Genomic DNA, 26,879 nt, shown 5'->3' on the forward strand with positions numbered 1-26,879 from the left:
GTACGTGGAATATGGAAGTATTTCTGTGTGTCGTAACCCTTCCTAAACCATATGCTCAAGTGCGTAAGTGTTAAGGAAAATGAATTATTAAAGAAGAGTTCATTCATCCCACAAATAATTATTGACAACCACGCTTCGGAAAGCAGGTGTGTGGGTGGGTGGGTGTGTACATGTATGTGGCTTAGCACCTCTAAACTGAGATTGGGCTTCAGTGTTTTTCCTTGTTTCAACTTTCCCTTTCTGCTTAACTTTTCTCGCGGCCTGTCCCAGAGCTTTGAAGTGCTGTGTGCACCTTCCAGCTCACGAGCTCTCGGGGCGGATGCCCGGCACGCAACCCGCCCCGGAGATCCCACTCGCGGAGACCGAGGAAACGCTTTTCGCGCCCGGCCGGGGCGAGGAGCCCGGCGTGGGCAGGGGCCCGGCGGGCGGCGGCGGCGGCGGCGGCGGGCGGGGAGCCAGGCCCCGGCTGCGTCCCGCGCGGCCATTGGCTGGCGCCGCGCGCTGCACTGAGCATGTTCGCGCCTCGCGGGTCCCGGGCTGCAGTCGCCGACGCAGCCGCCGCGCATTGTGCAAGCGGCTGCAGAGGAGAGCGCGGCCGGCGGGGCTCGCGTTGGCCTCCCTTCCCAGCGGCTCGCCCGGCAGCCTGACTGGCCTGGGAGACTCCCCGCGCCCGGGCCGGGGGCCCCGGAGGGCCGCGATGGCCTGAGTGCCCGCGGCGCGGCGGCGCGGCGGCCGGTGTGCGACATGGGGAACCAGGATGGGAAGCTCAAGAGGAGCGCAGGTGATGCCTCCCACGAAGGCGGCGGCGGCGCGGAGGATGCGGTTGGGCCCAGGGATGTGGAGGCCACAAAGAAGGGGAGCGGGAGCAAGAAGGCGCCGGGCCGGCACGGCAAGGGGGGCGGCGGCGGCGGCGGCGGCGGCGGCGGGGAGCCCGGCAAGAAGAAGAGCAAGTCGGAGTCCAGAGCCTCGGTGTTCTCCAACCTCAGGATCAGGAAGAACCTGTCCAAGGGAAAAGGCGCCGGCGGCTCCCGCGAGAATGTGCTGGACTCCCAGGCCCTGCAGACCGGGGAGCTGGACAGCGCTCCCTCCCTGATCACCAAGACCCCGGACCTCAGCCTGTCCGCGGACGAAACCGGCCTGTCGGATACGGAGGGTGCCGACCCTTTTGAGGTGACCCGTCCGGGTGGCCCTAAGCCGGCGGAGGCTGGGGCTGGGGGCCAGGCTGTGGCCGAGGATTTGGAAACTGCGGCAGGGGCGCAGGATGGACAAAGGACCAGTTCCGGCTCGGACACGGACATCTACAGCTTCCACTCGGCTACGGAGCAAGAGGATTTGCTCTCAGACATCCAGCAGGCGATCCGCCTGCAGCACCTCCACGGCGCCCAGGAGCCAGCGGTGTCCCCCGTCGCCACCTCCCCACAGCCCGGGGCTTTCCTGGGCCTGGACCGATTCCTGCTGGGGACGAGCGGCGTGGCTGGGGAGGCCCCGGGCAGTCCGGACACGGAGCCGCCGCTGTCAGCGCTCTCTGACCTGCCCGAGAGCCCGGTCGCTGAGCCCCCGGTGCCCGAGCCCCCGCCGCCCCCCAGCGGCCGCCGAGCCGCGGAGGCGCCCGTCCTGCCGGTGGCTCAGCCCACGGCCGTGGACTCCGCACCCTCGTCCACCGTCTTCCAGTTTCCCGAAGCCGGGCCCGGAGCGGGCGCGGCCAGAGCCCCTGTGCAGGGGGCTGGGGACACGGATGAGGAAGGCGAGGAGGATGCTTTTGAGGATGCTCCCCGAGGCTCCCCGGGGGAGGAGTGGGGCCTGGCGGTGGAAAAGGCCTCGCAGGGGCTGGGGGGAGAGCCGGAGGAGGGGGCGCGAGGGCCCTGCGCGCCCGCGGCCGCCTCGCTGCCCGGCAGCCCGGCGCCCAGCCCGCGCTGCTCCAAGCCCTACCCGCTCATCACCCCCTGCTACATCAAGACCACCACCCGGCAGCTCAGCTCGCCCAATCACTCCCCGTCGCAGTCCCCCGACCAGAGCCCCAGGATCAAGAGGCGGCTGGAGCCCTCCGTGAGCCGGGGACCCAGAGCTGCCCTCGCCTCCGCGGCCGCCCCGGCCAAGAAGCACCGGGCCGACGGCAGCCTCGCGGGCGGCCTCAGCCGCTCTGCCGACTGGACGGAGGAGCTGGACGCTGACGCGCCGCGGGAGGGAGGCTCGGCACACCTGCTGGAGCGCGGGGCGGCCGCCGACGGCGGGACGCCCCCGGCGACGGCGGCCAAGGCGTCGGGGGCGCAGGCGGCCGCGGACGGCTTCCAGAACGTGTTCACGGGTGAGCTCGCCCCGCCGCCGGGTCGCAGGTCGCAGGTCGCCTGCCGGTTAGGCCCTCCCCCTGCCACCCACCCTCTCGGGCTCGGAAAAGCCTTGACCTGCTCCTGGCCCGTCCCTTCTTCCTAAGGATTCACTCCACGTCCGGCTCACCCACTTGGTGAAATCTTTGTTCCTTGCGTGTCAAAGGGACCAAGTCAGTCGCGTCTGTCCCAAGTCATCTCACGAAAGGGCTGCTCTGTCCATTCCTCCAAAGTATCTGTTGTTCTCTGTCCATTTCAGCCAGACAGACAAACTTTTTTCCCATCGTTAGCTGACCCATCGTTCTCTTTCCTTCCTCGTCCCCACCCACGGCATTACAAACAAACAAACAAGCAAACAAACAAACAAAATTGCTCACGGTCCATTGAAGGGTCATTGTGGAGAAATAAGCCAGGTGTTCTCACTGCTGTGATAGGTTTTCGTATCTGTGCGTAATAGTTTCTATCTCGCTGCAGTCTTAACTAGCAGACTGCTTAGTGAAGTTCCTCCTGCTTTGTGATGCCATCCAATCGAATGCATACTATTAGGAAATTAATGAATCATGCAAGAGAAATATTAGGGGGAATTTTCATTTCCCTAATATTCTGGTTCCAGGGTCCTCCAAACAGGGTGTAGGGCGGAGCTAGTGAAGGTGGGAAGGCCCAAAGCACACCGTTCTCCAGCGGGTACCTCCCCTTTGAGTCTGCTGTAGACTTTTTAGGCTCCAGAAAGCCCAACTACCGGGTTAGTTTGCTGTGGGAAATGCCTGGTAGCACCATGAGGGTATCCTTTCTTCCAGGCTTGTACACACCAAGGACTTAGATTAAGGGCCCGCTGAAGGGGTGTCAGTTGGCTTCATGCTTCCTACCTCCTCTTACTTATTAAATGAAATAGTGAGTGTAGGAATTCAAAGAGCAGGAAAATAAGGAAAACCTGTGCAAGTACTGATAGGTTTGGGGTGGATATTTCAATCATTTAACTTTTCGAAGTGTAATTGGAAAAGCTGAAGTCATATGTTGTATTGCTTTAATAAATAGGTTATAAAATATTGCTTAGACGGCATTTCTCAATGAGTGTGGCCACTTCTTAGCTCGCTAAATGGTGTTAATATTTTGGAATTTTATTGATTGGCCACATTTTTATTTTAATGTATGGGCTACCTTTTATTTTACGTTTTTTGATTCTTATACTTAAGTGTAATATTTTATATGCTTTATCCCTCCCTCTCCTTTTTACTTCTTTTCGTTTCTTCTTTTTATTGTGTAGGTTAAACTAAAAGAAATATTTCTAGTCTAATCCCTATTAGGTAAATTGTAAACAAACAAAACCTCCCCAAAGACCATTTCTGAAGGAAGATTGGAAATTTCTGGAGGTGATTCTTGTGAATTTAATGTTGGTGAGAAATCATGTATTTTCTCTGTATTTAGGTAACATTCTTTTCTTTTATTTTTTAGTGTTCCAAGTCCTTTATCTTTTTTCATATTTTTTATTGTTGTTTGAGTATAGTTGTGTCCATTTTCCCCCCACCATTCCCTCCCACCCCAGCCATCCCCACTTCCCGCCCTTGATCCTACCCCCTTTGGTTTGTCCATGTGTCCTTTATACATGTTCCTGAAAACCCTTCCCCTCTTTACCCCCAGTATCCCCTCCCACCTCCCCATATTATTTTTCTAAAAATGAGAATGTCACCATAATTAAGACTATCATTCATTAATATTAACTGTTGCTCTTTCTAAGAACATCAGATTTTGTAAATATAGTCATTTCATTCATTTAACAAATATATATGTATGTGTACGCACACACGGCAGCCATCTGTACCAGGCTTTACACACACACACACACACACACACACACACACACACAATGGTTCTACCTTCCCAAGGCTCACATAGGCGCACTTAGGGATGGATATGCAGTACCATCCATGCTCTGGGAATGTCAAGGATGCAGTGACATATCCCCTTGGCAGGCGCTAAGGGAAGGGGACTTCCTGGAAAGATTGGTCGGAGTCCTGGAGGTAATAGGACACCAAATAGGTAGAAGTTTTGCTTCCCTAAAGGATAAAAAGTATACTCTTAGAACTTGCACTTTATGCTAAGTACTTCCAAATTTGCCATCCGGGACTCTGTTAAAGGAATCTGCTCAGGAAGTACCTGGGTTTTGTTGACCTCTCTCCAGGCAGAACGTCTGACTATTGTGCAGTTAATTGTTTTAATATAGACATCACCTACTTCGTATTTGATGGATGGAGATACTTGGTCATGACCAGTACGTACTTACCTAGCAGCTTCCATATCTTTTTATCACTCATTCACTTTCTTTCCAAGAAAGAAAAAAACCCCCACAACAAAGAATCAGTAGGTTTCACCTAATCTTGTAACTGGTGGGGGTACGGGGGTAGAGAAAGAAATGCAGTAACTTCCTTAAGGTCAGACTGTGATTCATTCCGAGCCAGAGCCGGAAATAGAAGCTGCCTTGACTGGTTCCTGTCTGGATGTCCTTTCCTTGCTTATGACTCATTTTTGGATGTTCACCACCCTAAGACACCATAGGCATAACATTTTTTTAAAATATGATAGAATTGAAGGCCCTCACTTCTGAGATTTTTCTAGTGGCTGTTTTTAAGTTTTTTTCACAGCTGACCACGTGGCCGTACCTGGGCAGGATAAGAGTCCATGGCTGGTGAGAGTGAGCCACACTTTCTCCAGGCAGCCCGCTTGGAAGCTGTTCTTGTGGTGGTAGAATGATCCAGATTGACCTGGGCCCCTGATTCTCAGCTGTTGTCTGTTTTCTTGTCATCTGTCATCGCATTTGGTTCTTCGCCATCCTTGAGGATTTTATGGGCGTCTTGGAAATTACCAGAGGCCCAGGGAGCACCAGCCTTGTCCGCAGGGAAATTGTTTTTTGGCCTTCATTTTGCCTGTCTCTCAGTCAATTACTTGCCAGCTGCCTTTGAAGCAGGTGATCATTAGCACTCTACATTTCCATAAACATCTTTTATTTTTAAACCATAAAATGAGGGTTGTCAGCTCCGCAGGAAGGAACAGATGTTTTTTGCTTTTCACTGACTTGCAAACGTAGGGAGAAAATTCAAGGGAAAGCGATCTCTGTGGCATGTTTGTATTTGTTTGGTATGTATGTTTGGTACATAAAAAACATTTAGCAATGATGGAGACCAAAACTTTCCCTTTTTTTAGCTGTTAGAGAACCGATGACATCTTAGGCCACTGCATTGAAATATTTCACGGTTAATTTGAAATACATCTTTTTCTGTGTGGGGGAGAAAAAAAATTGCTTGTGAAGTTTGAGAGGCTCCTTTGCACACAAAGTCTAACAGAAGCTTGGGAAGAGAATTTTGCAGTTCATGAACGTTTAGACATGGAAGTTATTAACTTTTGTAATGCTAAGTCACTTTTGATAGCAATTCAACGTCAATTAGGTGCTTATCTGTCTTTTTTTTAAAAAAATCATGGAATAACACTTTGGTCTATTTTAAAGGGATTTGTGTCATCTTCAGGCTCACCCTTGCCACATCCCGGGAAACGACCTGTGACACCCTAACAGGTGTGGGAGTGTGTCCCGCTGGCTCCAGTGGCTCGTTTCAGAGTTTCTGTATCGGTGTAGTTTGTGCAAATCCTTCCTTACAGTCAGCTGCATGTTCCTAGAGCTATCTTTAGCTTCCTCTCCCTCCACTCCATCACGTCTAATTTGATTTTTCTGATCAATTTGTCAGTGGTTTCTAAATCCAGTAATTATGATATTAAGCTATATTCACTACACTTCTCTTAAATGCTGGGCTCTGTGTTGCTGCATTATATAATTATCTCTAATCATTACCCCAGTCTTGAAGTAGAGCTTTTTATCCTTTTTCCTTTTCCCTTTGAGCAAACTGAGGGTCAGGCAAGTGAAGTAACTTGTCTGGGGGCATGAAGCTACTAAATGGCCCATTTAGGAAACGCATGCAGAAAACCATAGTGGCTGTTAATTAATGCGTATAAAATAAAAGCACAGCCTCATCGCGTTTTGGATGACTAGCTGGTTAATAAAGGGCCTGGGCTTTAGAATTTGGATTGCGCGATTCCCATGTTGGTTTTTCTAAAGGTTATCTTGAGTTTTGTATGAATAAGATTTATATGAATAAGATTCATATAGCTTATTAATTATTAAGCTGAATTTTTAAAGGCCAGAAGAGGGCTTATTTCCAGCAGTGGCACTGGACAGACTGCAGATGTCCACTTAATGTCCAATAAATGAATGAAGATCAGAACTCATCGTGATACGCGTGCAACGCACCTGTCCTACTGTAATGGGAACGCAGAAGGAAGGCTGCTGTTTCCCCTATGTCTCGCCTTACTGGGTTCCGTATATCAAAACAGAATTTAACAACATAGGCTGGGCCCAGAATCACTGGCCTTAAATCGTTTCAGTTTGGTCTGAACCATCCTTTCTCATTTTTTGTTTTGACTGTGGTTTGGATTGAAGTCAAGTACCCCAGTAGCTTCGGTGATGGGTTTTAATTACTGCTTTATGAGCAGAGGACTGGCCTAGTTTTAAGTGCATTTAGGCAGTTGGATATAAGCCACGTGTATTTGAAATTGAGCAGGAGCTTTCTGAGCTGCGTCTCCTTCTGATTCTATTAAAAAGGTGCTGAACATACACAGTTGGGTGAGGGTAGCGCTAGCAGTTAGAATTTAACTACTATTATTCTAAGCAAATTTGCACCCTAGGTTTGCTGTTTAGTTAAGTGACTAGCAAGTAATTTTTTCTCACTGTATGAGAAATTTCACGTTACTAATGTTGAGATTAACTGAAATTCTGTCTATAAAGTGTCTACAACTCTGCCTGGTACATACGTACTCTTTGCTTTCATGTCCCAGTTCATTGTTTTAATAAACTTCATTGTTCAGCATGGTCAGAACCAAATTATTAAAACAAAATAAAACAACTATGATATTGTATACACATATTTGGCAGGCTATAATTAAATAGTAGTTGAGAATTAATATTTCTAGTCACTAGGTTTTTTTGCAGATTACTTTATACATCATGTTTTCTTTTTTTTTCCATTTTCTATGATTGTCAGCCTGTTGGCCACTTTATCAGAAATTTTGGTTTACTTTCAGGTTTGAATAAGACAAGCATCTGGTGGGGGTGTGGCTATGTGATGGGGGCGGGGCTGGGGGTGGGGAAGAAGAGGCCAGAGCGCACAGCCTCAGCATTGTGTTCCGCTCAGCATCTGGCTACAAACATCTGACTTTGCAGCCTTAACCTCCCACAGTTTCCTTCGTGAACCTTCTACGTCAGTCAAGTTAATCTGCTGACTGTTCTCTGAACATGCATTTCAGTGTTCTGACTCTGTGCCTTTGTCTCGCAGTTTTTGCCCTCTTGGAATGCCCTGCTTGCCTCTGTTGATTTAGCACCTGAAAAGGGCTGGTTAAATTGACATTTCTTCTTCTGTATCTTTTCCAGCTGGACCTCACTGGCCGTCACCTCCATGCCTCTGCACCTGCTGTCTGTATCACCTTTTACGTACCTCTTGGGTTTAGGGATTCTTTTGGTCTTCTCTCTCACCTCCTTGGCTTGTCCTGGCTTCTTGCCTGCTTGCTTGCTTCTGTTCATTCACCATCCTCTTTTCTATCAACTGGTCCATAAATATCTCCTCTGTGCCTGCTGTGTGCCAGCCACTATGATGGGCACTGAGCTTCCTGAGGTCTCTGGAAATACTTGTGCTCTATTTTTTTAAACAGTCAAGTTGGGTCTCTCGGCTTTCTGCTAGTAACTAAAACTGATTGAATTTAAACTAGAAAATTACTAGGTTGGGTGGTTGAAATGAACTATTTTCATGGAGGTGGGATTGAATCACTGGTGAAAGTTCAGTGCTACTTTGATGGAACTTCTGTTAAGAGAACATCTATTCCTGTTGTCGTCAGTCGATCTTAAAATAGCAACAATAATGTAGTAACTTTGAGGGTTTTTTTTTAAAGATGGTTCATCTTTTTAAAAAATTTTATTTATTTAATTTTAGAGAGGGAAGGGAGGGAGAAAGAGAGAGAATGAGAAACATCAATGTGCGGTTGCTGGGGGCCGTGGCCTGCAACCCAGGCATATGCCCTGACTGGGAATCGAACCTGCGATGCTTTGGTTCGCAGCCCACGCTCAATCCACTGAGCTACGCCAGCCAGGGCTAAACTTTGAGTTTTCAAATGTAAATGTTATTGGTAATGAAAAAGAGGTAGAGGAAATAGAAAAACTTCTATTACTCTGCTCACCCTGCTTTTGCATTACAGGTAATAACCTGATGTTAATGAAATTGGGCACTAAGGGAACACTAGCAAGGCACAAATAAGTACTGCCTTGTGACTTGGTAGTTACGGGATATAATTTTAGTAACTCAAAACTTTCTAAGGATTTTTATCTTAATATAAGTACACGGAAACTATGACTTCTAATCGATTTGAAATGGTCATAAAGCAAGCTATTATAACATCAAATTGTGAGAGCAAATAGTCACAGTTACTGGGTGAGAGAAGAGGATGCTAACCACGCCAGAGTGTTGCCGCCCTTTGAGGTCTGCTCCACTGTGGGCGAGGCAGAGGGAAACATTTACGCCGTCCGCCTTTCCAAGGATGTAGGTGGATGTGTTGAGTGCCTAGGAAAATGACTGCTATTCTCCTGTGACCTGGTCGGTCTCCATTATACCCTGGACTCCCTGAAAACTTTATTATTTGTTGCACCAGAGATGCCATGGACTGAAAATGGTCCTTTTATTTGCAGGGGTAATGGATAATTTTTTGAGAAAAGCAAGCCTTTATTGTGTTTTAAAATCATGCCTAAAGATGCTTGAGCATTACTCAGTGAGCTCTCTTTTTATACTCTAAGAAGGGTTCTTTGTTCTTCTGTTCAGTGATATAGTGGACATGTATGGAAAACTATTCTCCGTCATTTAAATTGTTGCTTTACATAAATACATGGGGAAAACTGCCCTTGTCAGTAAATTAGCAGCAGCACTATGGCAATAGACACGTTGAGAAGTCTTTCCATCTGCTTGCCTTTTAAAGTATGTTGTTGATGCTGGCCGAGGCCATTGTTTCTTTGCTGGGCGCCCCTGAGTCACATATGAAGGGTTCATCTTGTTTGGGACACCATATCTGAGTCTCTGTCAACCTGGCTGATGCCATTAGCCCCGATCTGATGATTTCCTGAGACCCCACCCCACCCAACTTGATGGCCCACCCAAGCTGCTTCCAGTGGCTTTTCCGTACAGACGGCCTGTTTTGGCTCATGCTTCAGACTTTCCTGAACTCTCTCAAAGGTTCACAAACTGAAAACAAGCAGCATCTGGCCTCGGCATCCCCGGTACTTCTTGCTAACCTGGCATCAGCAGCATCTGGCCTCAGTTCACAGCTTAGCCTCTTCCAGGCACCTCTAAGCCCATCACAGATCACTTAGTAGCTCATACCAGGTGGCCCTGGGCAGAGCACAGGCAGCAGCTGACTGGGGCCTACAGTAGAGCCCCTCCCAAGAGACTCCAGAACCAACATATCCAGTGGCCAGCTGCAGACCGCACTAGAACAGCACCCACCATCTCCACAAATAGCACATGCAAGGGGCGGATTCTGCAGGCAACAGAGCCCAGCCAAAGCAAATCCTGTTACATACAGTCAGCCCTTGCACAACAGCTCCTTCACTGTAGTCATGGCCAGTCCTCACAGCCAGTCAGCTTGAGTGTCAACCCCACCCTCTGATGTGCCAGCAGCAATTAAGGCTTGACTACAATAGGAGGGCACACACCTGGATCTCCTATGCCCCATAGGCCACATATTATATAAGGCTACTCTGCCAAGACTGGAAGACATAGCAGCTATATCTAGTTCCAATGGGGGGGCTACCAAAGTGAGGAGAAAAAGAAACATGTCCCAAATGAAAGCATGGAATGAAACTCCAGAAAAAGGACTACACAGAGTAGAGGCAAACAATCTACCAGATGCAGAGTTCAAAACACTCATTCCAAGCATGCTCAGTGCACTCAGTGAGGACTTCAACAAAAAGAAAGGGAACGTGAGAATGGAGATGGAATGACATCAGAAAGAACAAGTCAGAAATGAAGAATACCATAACTGAAATGAAAAGTATGTCTAAGAGGGAATCAAGAGCAGGTTAGATGAAAAAGAGGATGGAATCCACTTTGGATTCCAGTGGATTTGGAAGACAAGGTAGCAGCAAACACTCAGAACAGCAAAAAGAAAAAAAGAGTCCAAAAAATGAGGATATTTTAAGGGGCCTCTGAAACTACATCAAGCATGCCAATATTTGCATCCTAGGGGCCCCAGAATGAGAAGAAAGGTGAAGGAATTATGACAGAAAACTTTCTTAACTTGGCAATGGAAATATACAAATTCAGAAAGCAGAAAGAGCCCCAAACAAGATGAACCCTCAAACAAGATGAACCCCCAAAAGGCCCACACCAAGACACATAGTAATTAAAGTGCCAAAAGTTAAAGACAGAAAGAGAATCTTAAAATTAGCAAGAGAAAAACAACTAGTTACCTAAGGGGAGCTCCCATAAGACTGTCCATTGATATCTCAGCAGACACTTCGCAGGCCAGACGGGATTGGCACAAAATATTCAAAGAAATGAAAAGAAAGGACCTACAACCAAGAGTGCTCAGCAAAGCTACTCTTTAGAATTGAGGGGCAGGTAAAGATCTTCTCAGAGAAGACCAAGTTAAAGGAGTTCATCCCCATCAAAGCAGCATTATAAGACATATTCAAAGGACTTATTGAAGAAGAAGAAGAAAAGGTAAAAATATAAATAATAAAATGACAACAACTACATATATAGGAACAATTACTTTCAATGTAAATGCATTCAGTGCTCCAATCAAAGCACGCAGCGGGGCTGGATGGGAAAGAACACAAGACCCTCTCACGTGCTGCCTACAAGAGACTCACTTCGGGGTGAAGAACACGCACAGACTGAAAGTAAGGGGATGTGAAGAGTTACTTCATGAAAATAGAAATAAAGAAACTACGGGGTAGCAATACTTACACCAGACAAAATAGGCTTTAAAACAAAAGCTATAGTAAGAGACAAAGAAGGGCCCAGCAATTCCACTTCTGAGTATTTCACTGAAGAACCTGAAACACTATATTGATAAGACATATACATCTGTATGTTCATTGCAGCATTATTAACATAGTCAAGATATGGAAGCAACCTAAATGTCCACCAGTGGATTAGTGGCAAAGAAGATGTGGTGCATGCAAGGGGGGGCAAAACCCCAGAATTATCTTCTGGAGGGGGAGCCCTTGTAGTACGGCCTTCTCCTGCTAGATGAGTGTTCTAGGACTCCATCTGTATCAGTGCACCAGCTGGAGTTGTTGTGAGAGGTGGCATTTGGCTCCAGTGAATGTTTTTTCGAAGACTCTTCTAACTCGTTTGCCCACTTTATGCTGGGTGATTTACGAGTGCACCTGTCCACATCATGCTGAGTGTTCAGCAGTTTTTAACCCCAACCAGCATGACCCCTGTGTCCATCCTCCCTATTCACCTGATCTTACCTGGAGTGACTTTTTTTGTTTCTCCCAGATGAAAAATGTTTCGTCAGAGGGAAACGTTTTGCCAATGGAAGAGGTGAAACAAAAAATGGCAGATGCACTAAAAGGCATCAAAATTGACGCGTTCAAAAACTGTTTTGAACAGTGGAAAAAATATCTCGATAGGTGTATTGCATCAAGTGGAGGGTACTTTGAAGGTGACTGAAGTTTAAACATATGAGAATAAATACGGTTTTTTATCATTGAACTCCAGGGTTTTTTTTTTTCATTTCTGTCTTGTATATGGGATATTACTCAGCTATGAACAAATGAAATCTCGCCATCTGTAACAACATGGATGGACCTACAGGGTATTATCCTATGTGAAATAAGTCAGACAGAGAAAGACATCATATTTGGAATCTCAAAAACAAAACAACAAACTCACGGATACAGAGAACAGTTTGAGGGTTTCCAGATGGGAGGGCTGGGTGAAAAAGGTAAAGGATTGAGAAGCACAAAGATGGTAGTTACAAAATAGTCACGGGGATGGGAACTGTAGTATAGGGAATATAGTCAGTAATATTATAATAACTATCTACGGTTTCAGCTGGGCACTAGGTTTATCATGGTGATCAGTTCTTAAGTTATATAAACGCCTAATTACTATGTTGTATGCCTGAAACTAATATAATATTGCGTGTCAATTCTAATTGAAAAAATTTAAAAACATAAAGTATCTCATTGATTTTTTTGGAAGACAGGGCCATACTCTCTTGCTTCTTCTTAGTTTCTAGTTTCCCAGGTTGCAAAGTGAATGCAGTCTCGCTGGGAAGCTGGTTCCTCCAAGTCTCATCCAACCCTGCAGTTTTCCAGAAGCAATGCTTCCAGTAACTACCCTTTCTCCTAATAGTGATATCCCGCATATTTAGATCTTCTCTTTGCTATTATAGCTGGAGAAAACCCCAATGCTGGAGGACCCATTTGTACCATGGGTGAAGATGCTTTTCGTATCTGTAATGATAAGAAAGCAGTGACGTTTTGACCTGGAGAGTCTGATGAACGGTTCATAAATGCCAAAGGGGATCTGTGTTGGTTGGACTGCCCTAATCTGATGTGAACTCAGTTCTTTGTGTTTTTTAACATTAAGGTAGTAACTGTGTGTGGTGAGTGGGTCATTGAACCTCAGTACGTGAGTTCATCAGCCTGCGTGCACTGGCCAAAAGAAATGCACAAGAAGGGGTTTGCAGTGGAGAAAGAAGTTTGTTATTTGAGAACTTGCCAGTGCAGAGAACATTTGAGCCCGTGTTCTGAAAGCCCTGACTCCCCATTGGCATGTAGGTAACAGCCTTTATAGGGCAAAATCACATGACATGGTGGGGTGGGGGTTGGGCCCACGTTAGGAGCTGACTTATTGGAGGCGAGGTAAGAGTAATACATTATTGCTCAGGTCTTGAGGACAGTTCAGAAGTCTCTTCTGTAGAGTCCCTCTGTCCAGTCTCATGGGGAAGTAGCCAGGGGGCTGGTGCACCTTAGGGCTCAGCGGCTGAAACATAACTTAGGTTCAGGTGTTATGTTTATCTTGCCAGAGGTCCGACCCAGTGACCACTGTTGACCACTAGGTCTGGGCTGTTGTCTTTTGCCGCCTCCAGGGTTAATGATTATCAAGGAGAAAGGCTAAGGCTCTGGTATGGAGAGAGAGAGAAACAGAGCGATTTCCAAAGCTGGAGTCAGAAATCAAATCAAAATCAAGAAGACTCTTGGTTTCAAGTTGGCCTGTTTCATGGTAATATGCTAGGGCCCAGCAGAAGTAAGGTAGGCGTTGTTGGAGCTTGAGCGTTGTTGGTAGGGTAATGGTGTGTGTGTAATAACAGTTTTAATTTGAACATTTCACCTCAAAGGTCATATGGTGTGCTTCCGTGTGATATTGTTATGTTATAGAATTACATGCTTATGATTTTACAATATGAGATTTTGTAATAAAAAGGGGCGTTATTTGTGCTGGACCCTGTATGGAGGGGAAAAGTGGTGTCGTACAGTGTGTGACCCAAGGGTTTAGTGTGTATGAGGTGTTTCTAACAATGACAACAAATACGTTGAGCAAATCCTTCTACATTTATTATCTACGATGTAAGTCGGCTGTTCTTGGATGGATTATACTTTGCATTTTCCCTTTTAGTTTAAACTGCTCGACTGAAGTAGTACGTTTAATTATCTTTTTTCCCAGTAAACTTTAGCATTTTGGTTTTTGTTATGTTTTCAATTTTTCCTATTATAAATGCTTACTCAAACAATTTGTATGAGTTTATGATATTCCATTTAGAAGTTTTCACCAATATTAAATATTTCTTAGATGCTAGGTTAAAAGGTTGTAAGAGCCTGGTAGGTTTTTTCCCTTTTAAAAAAAGTTTTCTTGGCTTTAAACAAGTAAAGCTTCTTTAGGCTCATTAAGGAGCAAATGGACTATAATAGAACTATTTTTGGATCCCAAATAAATGCATTCGAATGCTCTGTGGAGAGTTTTGTAAGCAATGAGTCTCTTCCTTCTTTACACACAAGTTTTATCTTTTAAAAGAGTAATAAAAGCAATGGAGACAGGCTTTTGTGCCTCATTTTAACCTATATGCTTGTAGATAATTGCCCCCTTCCTCATCCTCCCTCTTCCTGGTTTTTAAAGCTGTAGACAAAGCTCTGCCTCTTTGGGGCAGTGAGGTTCAGCACAGGGATTCTCCATGGGAGGTACTGCATTTGCAACCACCCAAGATGTTGTGCAACCCATTCTCTGTCACTGTCCTTGCAGAGCTCTTCAGTGGCTTTGAGGGCATAAAATGTTTGGATAGTGCCCTGGCATTTTATTTCAGGCTATGCGGTTTGATCTGTCCCTATTTTGGTCTTCAAAAAATCCGAAAGTGTGTCGACTCTGTTGGATCCGGTATATAGGCCTGAGTAAGAACTGTGAAGATTTAGGTGGAGAGACATCTGGGCTGAAAATGTGCTATAAGTGACAAGTGATTCTGGGACGCCTTTCAGGTCTGACTTGGATCATTTCTCTAAGGAGCCTCATTTGAGTCTAAATTGACAGATCATTTTTATTCCCATATGCTTTGGGATAATAGAAGCTAGGGAATGTGGCATTAAGTTTAACTTTAGGCCAAACCAAGGCTGAGTCACCAATTAATTTCCTTCTGTTTGTACCTTCTTGGTTTCATTGCCAACTAAGGTTGCCTATAAACTGCTGGGTCTGTCTCTGTAGCCCAGTCTCTCACCTGGGCATGGGGCACATCATCCTTACATGCCATGAGTCTAGGAGAGTCACCGTGTCTAAACTATACTCATTATTTTCCCCACCCTCTGCGTGTTACAGGTACAAGTTCATGTATCTGATGTTTCAAAAGAAAGGCCAATATTCAACACATTAGAGTGTGGAGTAAGAAAAAGCTTAGCGATCAAGAAGGCCCAGCTCAAGAAGATGGGGATACATTCTAGCTTCTGCAAATCTGTCTTAAGAGACCCCAGAATTTATGAGTCAAGGGGAGGGAGGAGGAGAGAGGCAGGAGGTGAGTCTGGACCTTGGACAGCTGGGCCTCTGAGGGGATCCAAGGAAGGGCATGAAATCTCTTTGTTTCTGGTAGGTTCCTTGACCCTTGCTGATCTGAGTCTGGTTCTGGAGATTCCTGTAAGTCTTTGAAAAACAGTCATTTTTTGTGTGTGTATTTCTTACCTCTTAGGAGAGGGGATCTCTCACTAGGGGCTGCTTAAGCCTCTAGCAAACTTCCTCTAGTCAGTCAGCACGTTTACAGCTGGAGGTGTTAGCCTGAAGGTCATCAGAGAGAGCAAGCATTTCGCCCTGTTATCTAATCACTTTCCTTCCAGGTTTTCCAATAAAGGCATTGCTGTCCAGCTTTACCATCTTCCTAATTCTTCTACCCTTCTCATACTTGAACTTGACATCAATTAGTCTTTCCATTCTCTTGATTCTTAAATATAGGGTGGGGCAAAAGTGGGTTTACAGTTGTTCATATGGACAGTAGTATAGTAATTAGTAAATAATACAAGAATAAACTGTTTTATGTACTTGGAACTGTAAACCTACTTTTGCCCCACCCTGTATTTCTTTTTTTTTTAAGTATTATTTTTATTTATTTATTTATTTTTAGAGAGGGAAGGGAGGGAAATAGAGAGAAAGAGAGAGAGAGAGAAACATCAGTGTACGGTTGCTGGGGGTCATGGCCTGCAACCCAGGCATGTACCCTGACTGGGAATCGAACCTGCGATACTTTGGTTCGCAGCCCGCGCTCAATCCACTGAGCTAGGCCAGCCACGGTGCCCCACCCTGTATTTCTTTACTAAGTCTTCCTATTTCTGTTTCCATTGCTTCTGCATTTCCAGGAACAGATCACTCAGCATTAAGATTTTATACCTTCTCCCTGCCCACAGTAGGGCTCTTCTCTGATAATGCCTCGCAAGGCAAGAGAGTAAACTATCTAAAATGCAAAGATGAACTAGACACTTCCAGATTAGAAGCATTTCAGTGATTCCTTATTGCCCTGAGGTTAAATACACACACACACACACACACACACACACACACACACACCATACGATATATAAAAAAATTATATGTATTTGTCAAATTCTTTGCTTCTTACTGCTCTATAATATTCCAGAGAGTAAGAACTTTGCTAGGTTGTGCAACACCAGGGGGCGCTGTTCACGTTTATTGTATGTGAATCCTGCTCACCTCCTCCCCCCACTCCACGAGTCCTGTGAAGTGGCGGGGGTGGGCATTGCTCACTTTTCATTCTAGCATTAGCTCCGGGATGAACTGGCTCGGCCCCACAGGCAACACTCCGGTGGGCATCCCCGCCCTGTGTGAGAATTTCTCTCGGATGTGTACTCAGCACCGGGACTGCTGGGTCATAAAATGGAGATTTTCTTAATTTACCTATTAGCACAAAATGTTTTCCCCAGTTTGTACTCTATTAACATAAAACATTAGTATTTATCTACATTTTGCAATTTTACCAAGCCGGTGTGGGAAGTGATACCTCCTCGTTTTTACTGTTTGCTGTGTATTTTATCTGTTACTAAAGCCTTTGAGAAAACCTTCGTGTATTTTTAGCCGTTTGGTTTTACCCATCTTTGAGTTCCTCGTTCATATTCTTTTACCTTTTTCTACGAGGTTTACTGATTTTTCTTGTTTATTCACACGGGTGTCTTGTGCGTTCCCGATATGATTCTATTACCCATGGTAGGGGTGTGACGGATTGCCGTCAGTCCTCGGCAAGAGGACCTGTGGCCCCCTTTTCCTGTGCTGGAGGCTAATGTGAAAGTGACATTTCCCAGAGGCCCTTGCAGGCTACGCCTCAGATGTGGTTCAGGTTCGGTGAGTGTGGGCCAGGTTTGGGAGACCTACACAAGACCCAGGACTAACTTCCGTTGTCTGCCCTTGTAAGCCCAGCTGAAGAACCACCCGCTTCTGCTGGGGCAGGTCCGCAGGGGTCCAGTGTCCCGGCAGCGGTTCAGGGAGGCCGGGGTGGGGCGTGGTGCTTCCCTGCAGCTGAGTGGCGGAGCACAGTTCTGGGCCGGCTGGAACACTTAGCCTTCGGGAGCCTTCGGGAATGAGGCTTCCAGATCGTGGCCGTGGGTGTGTCCGCTCGGGGCCAGGACCTTAGCTCAGAGAAGAGGCAGCCACTTCTTTGGTGGCCTCGTTCCACACTGTGGCTTGGTGAGTAGTTTCTAGAATGTTTTTCTTCAGCCCTTCCAAGATTCTATAAAATAAGTAATAACCCACAGTGAGAATCCGCAGTGGATTCAGTTCTGTGGAATCAGTGAAATCTTAACGTATAGAATCAGCTTTAGATATCGTATCTTCCCCAAGCCTTTGGTCTGTCTAGCACCCCCTTGAGTATATGGTATCATGTAGGCATTTGGTTTTATTTTTCCCCCTGTAGTGAGCCCATGTTTTCAACACCATCTATTAAATAGGTTTTACTCATTAGTTTTTTTTTTAATTTTTAATTTTATCTTTTAATCCTCACTTGAGGATGTATTTATTGATTTTGAGAGAGAGAGAGGGAAACATCAACATGAGAGAGAAACACTGATCAGTTGCCTCTTGCATGCGCCAGGACCAGGGATGGAATGAACATGCAACCTAAGTGTGTGCCCTGATGGGAATCGAACCTGTGACCTTTCTGTGTGCAGGACGACGCTCCAACCAACTGAGCCACACCAACCAGGGCAAGTAACGTTTTGAATACTTGGCCTTATCGTGATATTTTGCTATAAATAATGTCAAGCACATTATTTACTGGTCTTCTAGATATTCTCAGTGTGTCAGGTGGCAAAAATGCATCAAATATGAGTCCAATTCACCACATGGAGCAGTCAACTTCTTCAAAACAAGGATCAAGAAACGCTACTGAAGGAAACTAGCAAATCTGCACCCAATTGGCACGTGTTGTATACAGATCAAAATATCTCAGTATTCCTTTCTCGCCTGGAATTTTGACCCTGCCAATGTGCTCAGAGGAAGGGAGCTTCCAAGAGCCGTGTCTAAGTTAGTACTATTTATAGGTTCACTGGGTTCTGATTACTCCAGAGGGGACAGAGCTTTGTCCTCCTTTTCGACTGAATCCCTTCATGCGCTGGGGTCAGCTTCTCCGCAGCTGGGCCCCAGGGCTGAGTTATCCTCATGTGTCCTGTGTCGTGTGTTTTAATGATTTGTCCAGTCATTTGCCTTTTCTGGAGACAGCCCTAGATATCTATACCAATAAGCGTCTTCCCCTTACTGTAAAACTTGCAGCATTTTGGATCTGAAACTAAACATGTTACATTCTATTTGATTGTGATCGGCCTTATCTGATTTTTTTTCTTGTTCATCTAGGACAGGCTATCAATATATGATGATACCTGTATGTGATATCTCTGTATTTGCTGACATGAAACTTAAGCAAATTACCATTACTGTCTAATTCTGCATGTGCTCGTCAACAACCTCATTTCTTCTTCTTATTTCAATTGATAGGTAATATGGGATTCAGGGGACGTTTATTACATAGACGTGTCTGAGCCATAACATCAGAAAAAAGTTTAACATAATGGGACTTCTGTTTAATTCTCATCGTGCACAAGATATGCAGCTTGGAAGAAAGAAAAACTTACATTGATGCCTTTCAAACATTGCACTTAGATTCTCTTCATCCTTCAACCATAAAAAATGCACAAAGGGAAAAAAATCAATGATGTGTTTGCAAGCTCTAAAATCTATACATTTTAAACAGAGGATTATAAGTGAATGATACTCTAGGACATGATCCTATAGGAATGATACGATAAAACAATGCAACACTCACGCTGTGTCCTCTTCCATGTGTGACCTGGGATATATTACTGAAATATTTGGGTCTTGGTTTCTTTACGGGCAAGATTAGAAGACTGAGTGAAATAATCACTAAGGTTTCTTCTGGCTCTAAAATACAGAACATGGAGGGTTGTCACTGACTAAATAACAACAAGTTACTATTATTTGGGTTCAGTAAAAACAGAAAGTTACGTGCTTCATCAAGGCTAGTGGGAAGTGTGTTGTCCGCATGGGAAGGTTCTAGTGTTGATAGTTTCTCCTCCTGTTGGAGGCTTTGTCGTCTCCAGAAGACGGAGAAAGAGCCAGATCTCTGCTTTATGGCCAGTTCTTAGCCAGTACTTTGCATCTCTTCTACAAGAGCACCTGCCAACATTTCCCTCATTACTATATTATTATTTATTAAAGACAGGGAGCATGTTTTCTTCGTGATGGTGGACCTTGGACGTTCTTTGGCAAATGATAGACTCCTAAGTGCTTTGTTATATCTTGTCTTGGCCGCCTTCTCCCCTCCCCCGATTCCACTAAGGATGTTTAATTAAGATAGCATGTTCCAAGTAGCCTGCATTTTAAAAATGTTCCCTCTTGAATGCTGGCCATTGTGATTAGATTGTTAGTCCCCGCAGAGCACAGACCTCGTGGTCTATTTCTTTTAAATCTCAATACAGAATGTTGGTCAGAAGTTTTCCCCAAAGTTGCTGGCCCACGCGGAGGTGGAAGATCCTTGGAATAAAAATGAGGAGAGCGGCATGTGCACCCAGTTTCGGCTCTGCCACTTTCCGCTCAGGGAGGCGCCAGAACCCATTCATTCCTCAGTTCGTGTCTTTGAGATTGTGATGATTAATCCTTGCTGAGCTTCACAAAGCTGACAATAGGTGTGGAAATGACTTGACTTTGTGTAGTTCTGTCCAAAGGGAAGCTTTTCTAGTTTTCATAGTGTCACTGCTCATCCACCCAACAGAACTCCAGTGCAGGCACGGACCAGTGTACTTCTTGCGTGTGCAAGAGGGTCACTACATTCGTTGTTATGGTAGATTGTCCTCACACAGCGTCCCTCTGGCTGCTGTTGCCAGGTTTATATTGCTCTGTGATTTCTGCTTGGCAGTGCTGAAGGGGCGTTTGTAGGCAGTGCGGGACTGCCAAGCTGATTCCACGTGATGAAGGTAAATGCTCTTCATTTTTATTTTTTAAAATATTTATTTATTTATTTATTTATTTTTAAAGAGGGAAGGGAGGGAGAGAGAGAGAGAGAGAAACATCAATGTGCAGTTGCTGGGGGCTGTGGCCTGCAACCCAGGCATGTGCCCTGACTGGGAATCAAACCTGCGATGCTTTGGTTCGCAGTCCGTGCTCAACCCACTGAGCTACGCCAGCCAGGGCGGTAATGCTTTTTATTCACAAGGGTATATAAGTGTGCCTGGGAGACAGGATTAGTGTGGAAATAACTGGAGAATGATTATTAATGATTAATAATATTAATGATTATTACTATTAATATTAATTAATTAATATCATTAATATTAATACTATTAATGATTAGTAAGTTCCCTTACTGACATTGGATGCATATTATTTTTAACATGAATTTAATAAATTTAGTAAAACAATGAAAGCTTTAAAAAAACAAAATAGAAAATAGGAATCATAGTAAGCAGAGTCTTAAATATTATATTACCTTGTGAAATAATTAAAATCTATTGCATATAAAAATGCCTTAGCTAAAGATATTTTAATTTGTGTCTGCCTTGCTTATTTTACTTTTTCAAGTGCTTTTACAATCATACTTTTTCTAATGCTTTTAGATTACGGATACATATTGATGATTTTATAATTTACTTACGATTTTCTTCCCTTTAGTTGAACCAAAATTTTATGTATCCCATTTCCAAGTACCAAGCCCTTGAGCTATACCTTGATAAAAATAATAACAGGTGACGATTTTTGGGCCCCATGTTAAACCTGTGTCAACCAATGGCCATTGGTGGCAGTTCAAAGCCAACAGGAGTCCCCCACTGGGGGTGTGGTGAAGAAGGAAACGTCACTCAGCGCAAACAGCACTGGGTGTGATGTATCAGCGCCGTGAGACCCACATGGCTGTAGACCAGCTCAGTAGTCTTTCAGTTCCATTACGAAGCAGCATGGCTGTGGAACAGCATGGCTGTGCGGTGGCCCTGGGGCACAGTGGCACTGCGGGGAGGCAGCCCTCAGGCGAGTCGTCTCTCTAGCTAGACAGCTCGGCTCTGCTCTGCCTGTTCTGCCCCACTTTGCATGGGTCTGCTCTGTCCTGCCCTGCACTGGTCTGCTTCGTCCTCTTCTGGAGAGCGCAAATCTAGCCTTCCATTTTTGGTGGAAAGGGAAAGTGCACTCCCTGAGCCAGAGGGGAGCTGACTTTTATAGACAAGTCCCCACCCCTGGCCCCTGATTGGTCTATCCTCATGCAAATATAATTCAAAGGCAATCCTCAAGCAAATGAAATCCACATCCCAACAGTTTGATTGGTCCAAAAAGCACTGTCCTGATTGGTTAGATTGGAGCCATTCTGACTGGTTGGTGAAGATACTGATGGGGATATAGCTGCACAGCTCTGATTGGATGGGGAAAGCCTCAGTCCTATTGGTTGAAATGCAATTCCAGGAACTCCTAGATTAGTTAGGGCTGGCTCGGACGGCAGGAACGGAGTTCAGTGCAGAGGCAGGCAGTTCAGGGCAGGCTTCTCCCTGAGGTGTGGTTTGCATGAGAGGCCCCCGTTTAGAAATGGCTGCTAGGCTCTGCTTTTAAATTTGAGCCCAGGTAGCCCTTCTCTTTGGGTATCTTTTTCACTCAAGGTTCACTTCTGTTATAAGTTAATTTCACTTCATCTTGACAACAATCCTAGAAGGTAATGAGGACAATTATTTCTAGTTACAGATGAGAAAACTGAGGCCCAAGAGAGGCTGAATAACTTGGCTATGGCCGTACCTATGCCGATGTAAGAATGTCCAAACCTGTAGAGGATTTTTATGAAAATTTATTTGAGCCAAACAGGATCCACCTAAAAGCAAGATCTCCACAGACTGAGAAAATGCTTCTTAGAATAGCCGTCTGCAGCTTCTATTTTTGTATGTAGAATGGAGGGAATGGAAGGCAGATTATAGGAAGGCGGGAGGAAGCAAGGTGGGAACTGGATTGCAGGATGGCTTCAGCCATCGGAAGCTGATATTATTTTTAGTGCAATCTCTCCATTTTTGTAGGCACTTGCTTCCTACAAAAGTTGAGGGTCCAAATGGATTGGACTCTGACCACTGCAGGGCTTGAGAACCTTGGAGGTGTGATTACCCACGTGAATTTTCATGTTTCTTGTGAGTCAATTTTTAAAAAGCTGCAGTTAAAAGCAGTCACATAGGAACAGCTCAGATGAAGTCAGGAACCTCCACCTAAAGCAGGTCAGTTCGGCTTCCGAGAGAAAACTCCCCCAAGTTCATCCAATGAGAAGCCGGGAGCTGGTGGAGCAAAGCGGCCCAGCTGCGACCTAGCAGGGAGTCTGGGTCGTGGGGTGGGCCAGGGTGGGCTTCTTTTGAGCCCTGCTGACTAGGCCAAGGCAGTGCCAATGTCAGAATGTCCAAGCCTATAGAGAATTTTTATAAAAATGTGTTTGAGTCCAACAGAGAATACATCTGGGAGCAAGCTCTCAACAGACTGAGGGGGAATGCTTCCAAGAAATTACAGTTTGCAGCTCCTTGTATGCATTTGGAATCGAGGAGGGCATGCGAGGAAGATTGCATGGAGGTGGGAGAAAGCAAAGTGGGGGTCAGATGACCCAAAGGGTTAACGAGGCTGTGTGGTCTCTTGAGGGTGGTCACGCTTTAGAGGGAGGCGTGTGCCAGGGGGCAGTTCAAAGGCCTGTTACCCTAGGCACTTCCACCATTCCGTTCTCCAGGTGAGTCCAAGGCACATCCAGCCCTGAGATCCAAGGGAGCAGGTGGACCTGGGGCCTCCGAGGTCCTCGGCCACTTCTCTTCTCTTGTCCCTTTTAGAGCGATAATAACAAAACAAGTCTGGACCCTCTCTACAGTTAGGCTTCTGAGGTGCATAGGAGAGGTTTTTGAGTTTCTCTCTCTCACCTTTGTCTCCAGGGTGGCTGTTCTCGCTGGTCAGCTCCCTTCTGCCCCCCTGTCTCCTCTTCTCCGCCCCTCCCCGTCATGGTCACTCCCCTGACATTCCCTAAGCAAGTGGTGGTGACTCACTGCTTCCTGGGAAGGAGGCTTACCAGTGACATCCCAAATCTTGGGGCCCTTCTTTAGACAGGAGGAGATGCGCGCCCCCTAACGTGACCCACCCTCTTTTGGAGCGGGAGGTATTTGGGCGGATGGGAGGGAAAACCAGAGCTGCCCTTTCCCACGTGGTAGCCCAGGCCACTCTTTCTGCGCGAGTTGGCGAGGCCGCTTTCTGCACGAGACAGTAGCCGTGGCAACTGTGCTGCCGCTCCCTGGCGGTGTTTACCCGCGTCCTCTCCTGCGGGAGAGCTCTGAGGCAGGTGACCTGTCAGCGCTGCCTTCTAATCCCCGCTCCCTCTGCAGGGCGGACTCTGCTGGAGAAGCTGTTCAGCCAGCAGGAGAACGGACCTCCGGAAGAGGCGGAGAAGTTTTGCTCCCGCATCCTCGCCATGGGTCTTCTCCTTCCCTTCAGCGACTGCTTCAGGGAGCCGTGCGGCCAGAACGCCCAGTCGAGCTCGGCTCCCTTCGACGTAAGTAGGACTCGCAGCGGCCCTTGAGCCCTGTGTCCGCCCAGCCGCCCCATCACTGAAACACCAGCATGCCATGCGAGCCTTCCTCCCCCGCCCCCCAACGGCTCAGGGTGTCTGTTTCTACGCTTGCCTTTTTCACTGGGGTATTCCTTCTTTATTTTGTTTTCCAATTACAGTTTCCATTTAACATCCTTTTGGATTAGTTTCAGGTGTACAGCATAGTGGTTAGACAATTACAAAGTTTACGAAGTGATCCCCCTGGTATTTGCAATACCCATCTGGCACCATACATGTCATTACAATATTGTTGACTGTACTATTCCCTGTGCTGCATTTGACATCCCTGTGACTATTTGGTAACTACCAGTTTGGACCCCCTCCCCAATTTGTAATTCTTAATCCATTCACTTTATACACCTAGCCTCCCAACCCCCCTCCTCCCTCTGACAACCATCAGTCTGTTCTCTGTGTCTGTGAGTCTGTTCCTATTTTGTTTGTTCATTTATTTTGCTCTTTAGATTCCACATATAAGTGAAATCGTATGATATTTGTCCTTCTCTCTCCGACTTAAATGTTTCACTTAGCATAATGTCCTCTAGGCCCATCCATGTTGTCGCAAATGGTAAGATTTCTAGGGTATTCTTTATTGTATTTATTTGCTAACCCCCCTTTGCTTAACAACTGAGCACTCCTGACAGTTAGCAAGCCTGCTTTAATTAGTGATTATTTAAAGTGGCCCTGATCAGTATTTCTGACTTTGCTGGTCATGGGCATTCCTTCAGAAGCAGCTCCGCAGGGCAAGAAATGTGGTCCCAGGGGGCTGCAGGTCTCCATGGGCCCTCGAATGCTACTGCATTGCATCTGTTACTCCTCTACGTATAAAATATTGACATGAAGCAGCATTGTCTGCTTTCTCCCCCAGCTCCCCATCACTGAGAGAGTTAATACTGCGGAACAGTAATTCAAAAGGCATATTCACAATTCATAATGAATATCAGCATAGTTGGACTGGATTGTCATTTTCAAGCCAGAGTATTACTAATCTTTCTCAGGTATGTGGTATATGCATGACATTGGTTGGGATGAGTATATGGATTTCTCATAAGAGGTTAAAGATCCGGTTGGCCCACGTGTGCTGAGGTATCACGAGGCGGAGTTCTCGTAGATGGGTTGTAGTTCCGTTGCTTCCTCCTGTACCCCTACTCTTGCAGACCTCTTCAGAATGTATGTGCTTTTGATCAAGGAGTGAAATAATGATGAGTTTTGAAAGACAATGAAAATGAGTCCTGTCTGAGATCAAGATGCAATGTAAATAATAAACTGTCTCTATGTGCCTGTTTTCCTTCTTTCTCTTCTTTCCCCATTACAGCCTGTGGTCTTCTGACCCTCCCTTCAGTATTAGCAAAATAAATCACATGAAACAATTGGGAGACCTTGTTGATAGCATAGGTAATACTATGCAGGAAATAAACCCAAGTAATAAGACATGAAAGAGGATTTCCTAGGATGTGCTGTGACTTGTGAAGCTTCCTTCTTAAGACTTACCTATTTATGTATTTTTTAATGTCATGGCAGCTAATCACTACTAGGTAGATCTTTTTCATCTATGGGAAGAATTGGATAGTTTAAGTTTTTTCTTTCCTTCTCTTTGTCTTTTGTGAGAGTTGTGTCTTATTCCTAAGAGACAGAACCTAGGGAGTGTGGTGGGCTAAAAGTGTTGCAGAGCTGTGTTCTAGAAGATATATCAATTTGCAAGTTGGAATGAAAATAAATATGGTGCAAACAAAGGCAAACACTAGCTATGGCTAATGCTTGCTTTTTGATTAAAACTGTTCCCAAGTTGACTGCACATTCCTCCTTTCAACCTCAGAAGTACAGCATTGTTATTCATTAAATGCAGAATTGGAATAAACTGAAAAGAGTAAGATAATTCTAATTTTTTTCTATTCACTGAACTGGCTGCTGCTTATCCCCTCCCTGTGACATCCTTGTGTGTTAGAGGCTAATAATTCCTCCCAGCCTTGCCATTTTGGAGGGCAGCAGCCTGGCACAGAGAGCAAAAAGCAAATAGCAAACAAAATCCCTTAATATGCAAGGAAATAATTTCCTCAGAATGGGCAATTTTTTCCCACCACTTTATGATTGTATTTTCCTCTTACTTTATTCATTGCTATCTCCCTGCACCCCTCACCAAACTGCACACAAAACAGTTACAGAATTAAAGGTGCTCTATTAAGAAATGTTATTCCATAGGCTTCAACAGCACCCCAGTAACAGAACATACATACATAAACATACATAAAGTTTATTTTACTTTATGTATGGTCTAGATTTTCTTCAAAACTCAGAAGAGGTACCACTACAGGGGGGTAAGCAGACTGAGATATTAGTGGGGGAATGATGAGGAATGCACTTATCTGTGGAGAGAGGTTTCTGATAATTAGTCTCTCTGCTAAGTTCTAGAAAATGGCTGGGGAGGATTGCTAACCAACAGTTCTCTCGGGGACAGTTGCCCTTTGAGATGGGTCACCCTTTGGGAATAAGCTCACGCTGGTTACTGTTGCCACCCCGACTTGGTGCCCTTCCCTAAGGACACCCGCCCCCTCCCCCCTCCGCCTTTCCCCTCTCCATTCCCACATGTGGTCAGGGAAGTAGAGTTTGATTGGGGATGTTACTGATGCAGCTTACGGGTCAGCCTCCTTCGGTCCACCCTTTCGATTTCATCAAAGTTTTTATACATTCATAGAGCCTGATATTTTTCCTTAGAAAGGCTATCCAAAAGAGAGTCACATTTTTCTTACATGTTACCTTAAAGTTTCAAGAATACACAAAGGCCAAGAGCTTTGAGTGATTATGTTAATTCGTTCGCAGATGTTTACTAAATGCATTCTACAGGCCAGGCAGTGCTTTAGGCTCCAGACATATGTTAGC

At 45.6% G+C, this 26,879-nt stretch overlaps 1 protein-coding gene across 1 annotated transcript in view; it reads left to right on the top strand.

Annotated features, from left to right (window-relative positions):
- The first annotated feature begins 614 nt into the window (after positions 1 to 614).
- FMN2 (formin 2) overlaps positions 615 to 26,879 on the top strand; it is a 268,694-nt gene continuing 242,429 nt past the window's right edge. The window contains exons 1-2 of the mRNA XM_045818459.1: positions 615 to 2,305; positions 23,782 to 23,948. Coding sequence (XP_045674415.1) covers positions 745 to 2,305; positions 23,782 to 23,948 — 1,728 coding nt within the window. The 5' untranslated portion in view covers positions 615 to 744. The remainder of the gene's footprint in view (positions 2,306 to 23,781; positions 23,949 to 26,879) is intronic.

This window comes from Phyllostomus hastatus, unplaced genomic scaffold (assembly GCF_019186645.2).
Source record: "Phyllostomus hastatus isolate PE091 unplaced genomic scaffold, TTU_PhHast_1.1 phas_contig_148, whole genome shotgun sequence".
Taxonomy (NCBI): domain Eukaryota; kingdom Metazoa; phylum Chordata; class Mammalia; order Chiroptera; family Phyllostomidae; genus Phyllostomus; species Phyllostomus hastatus.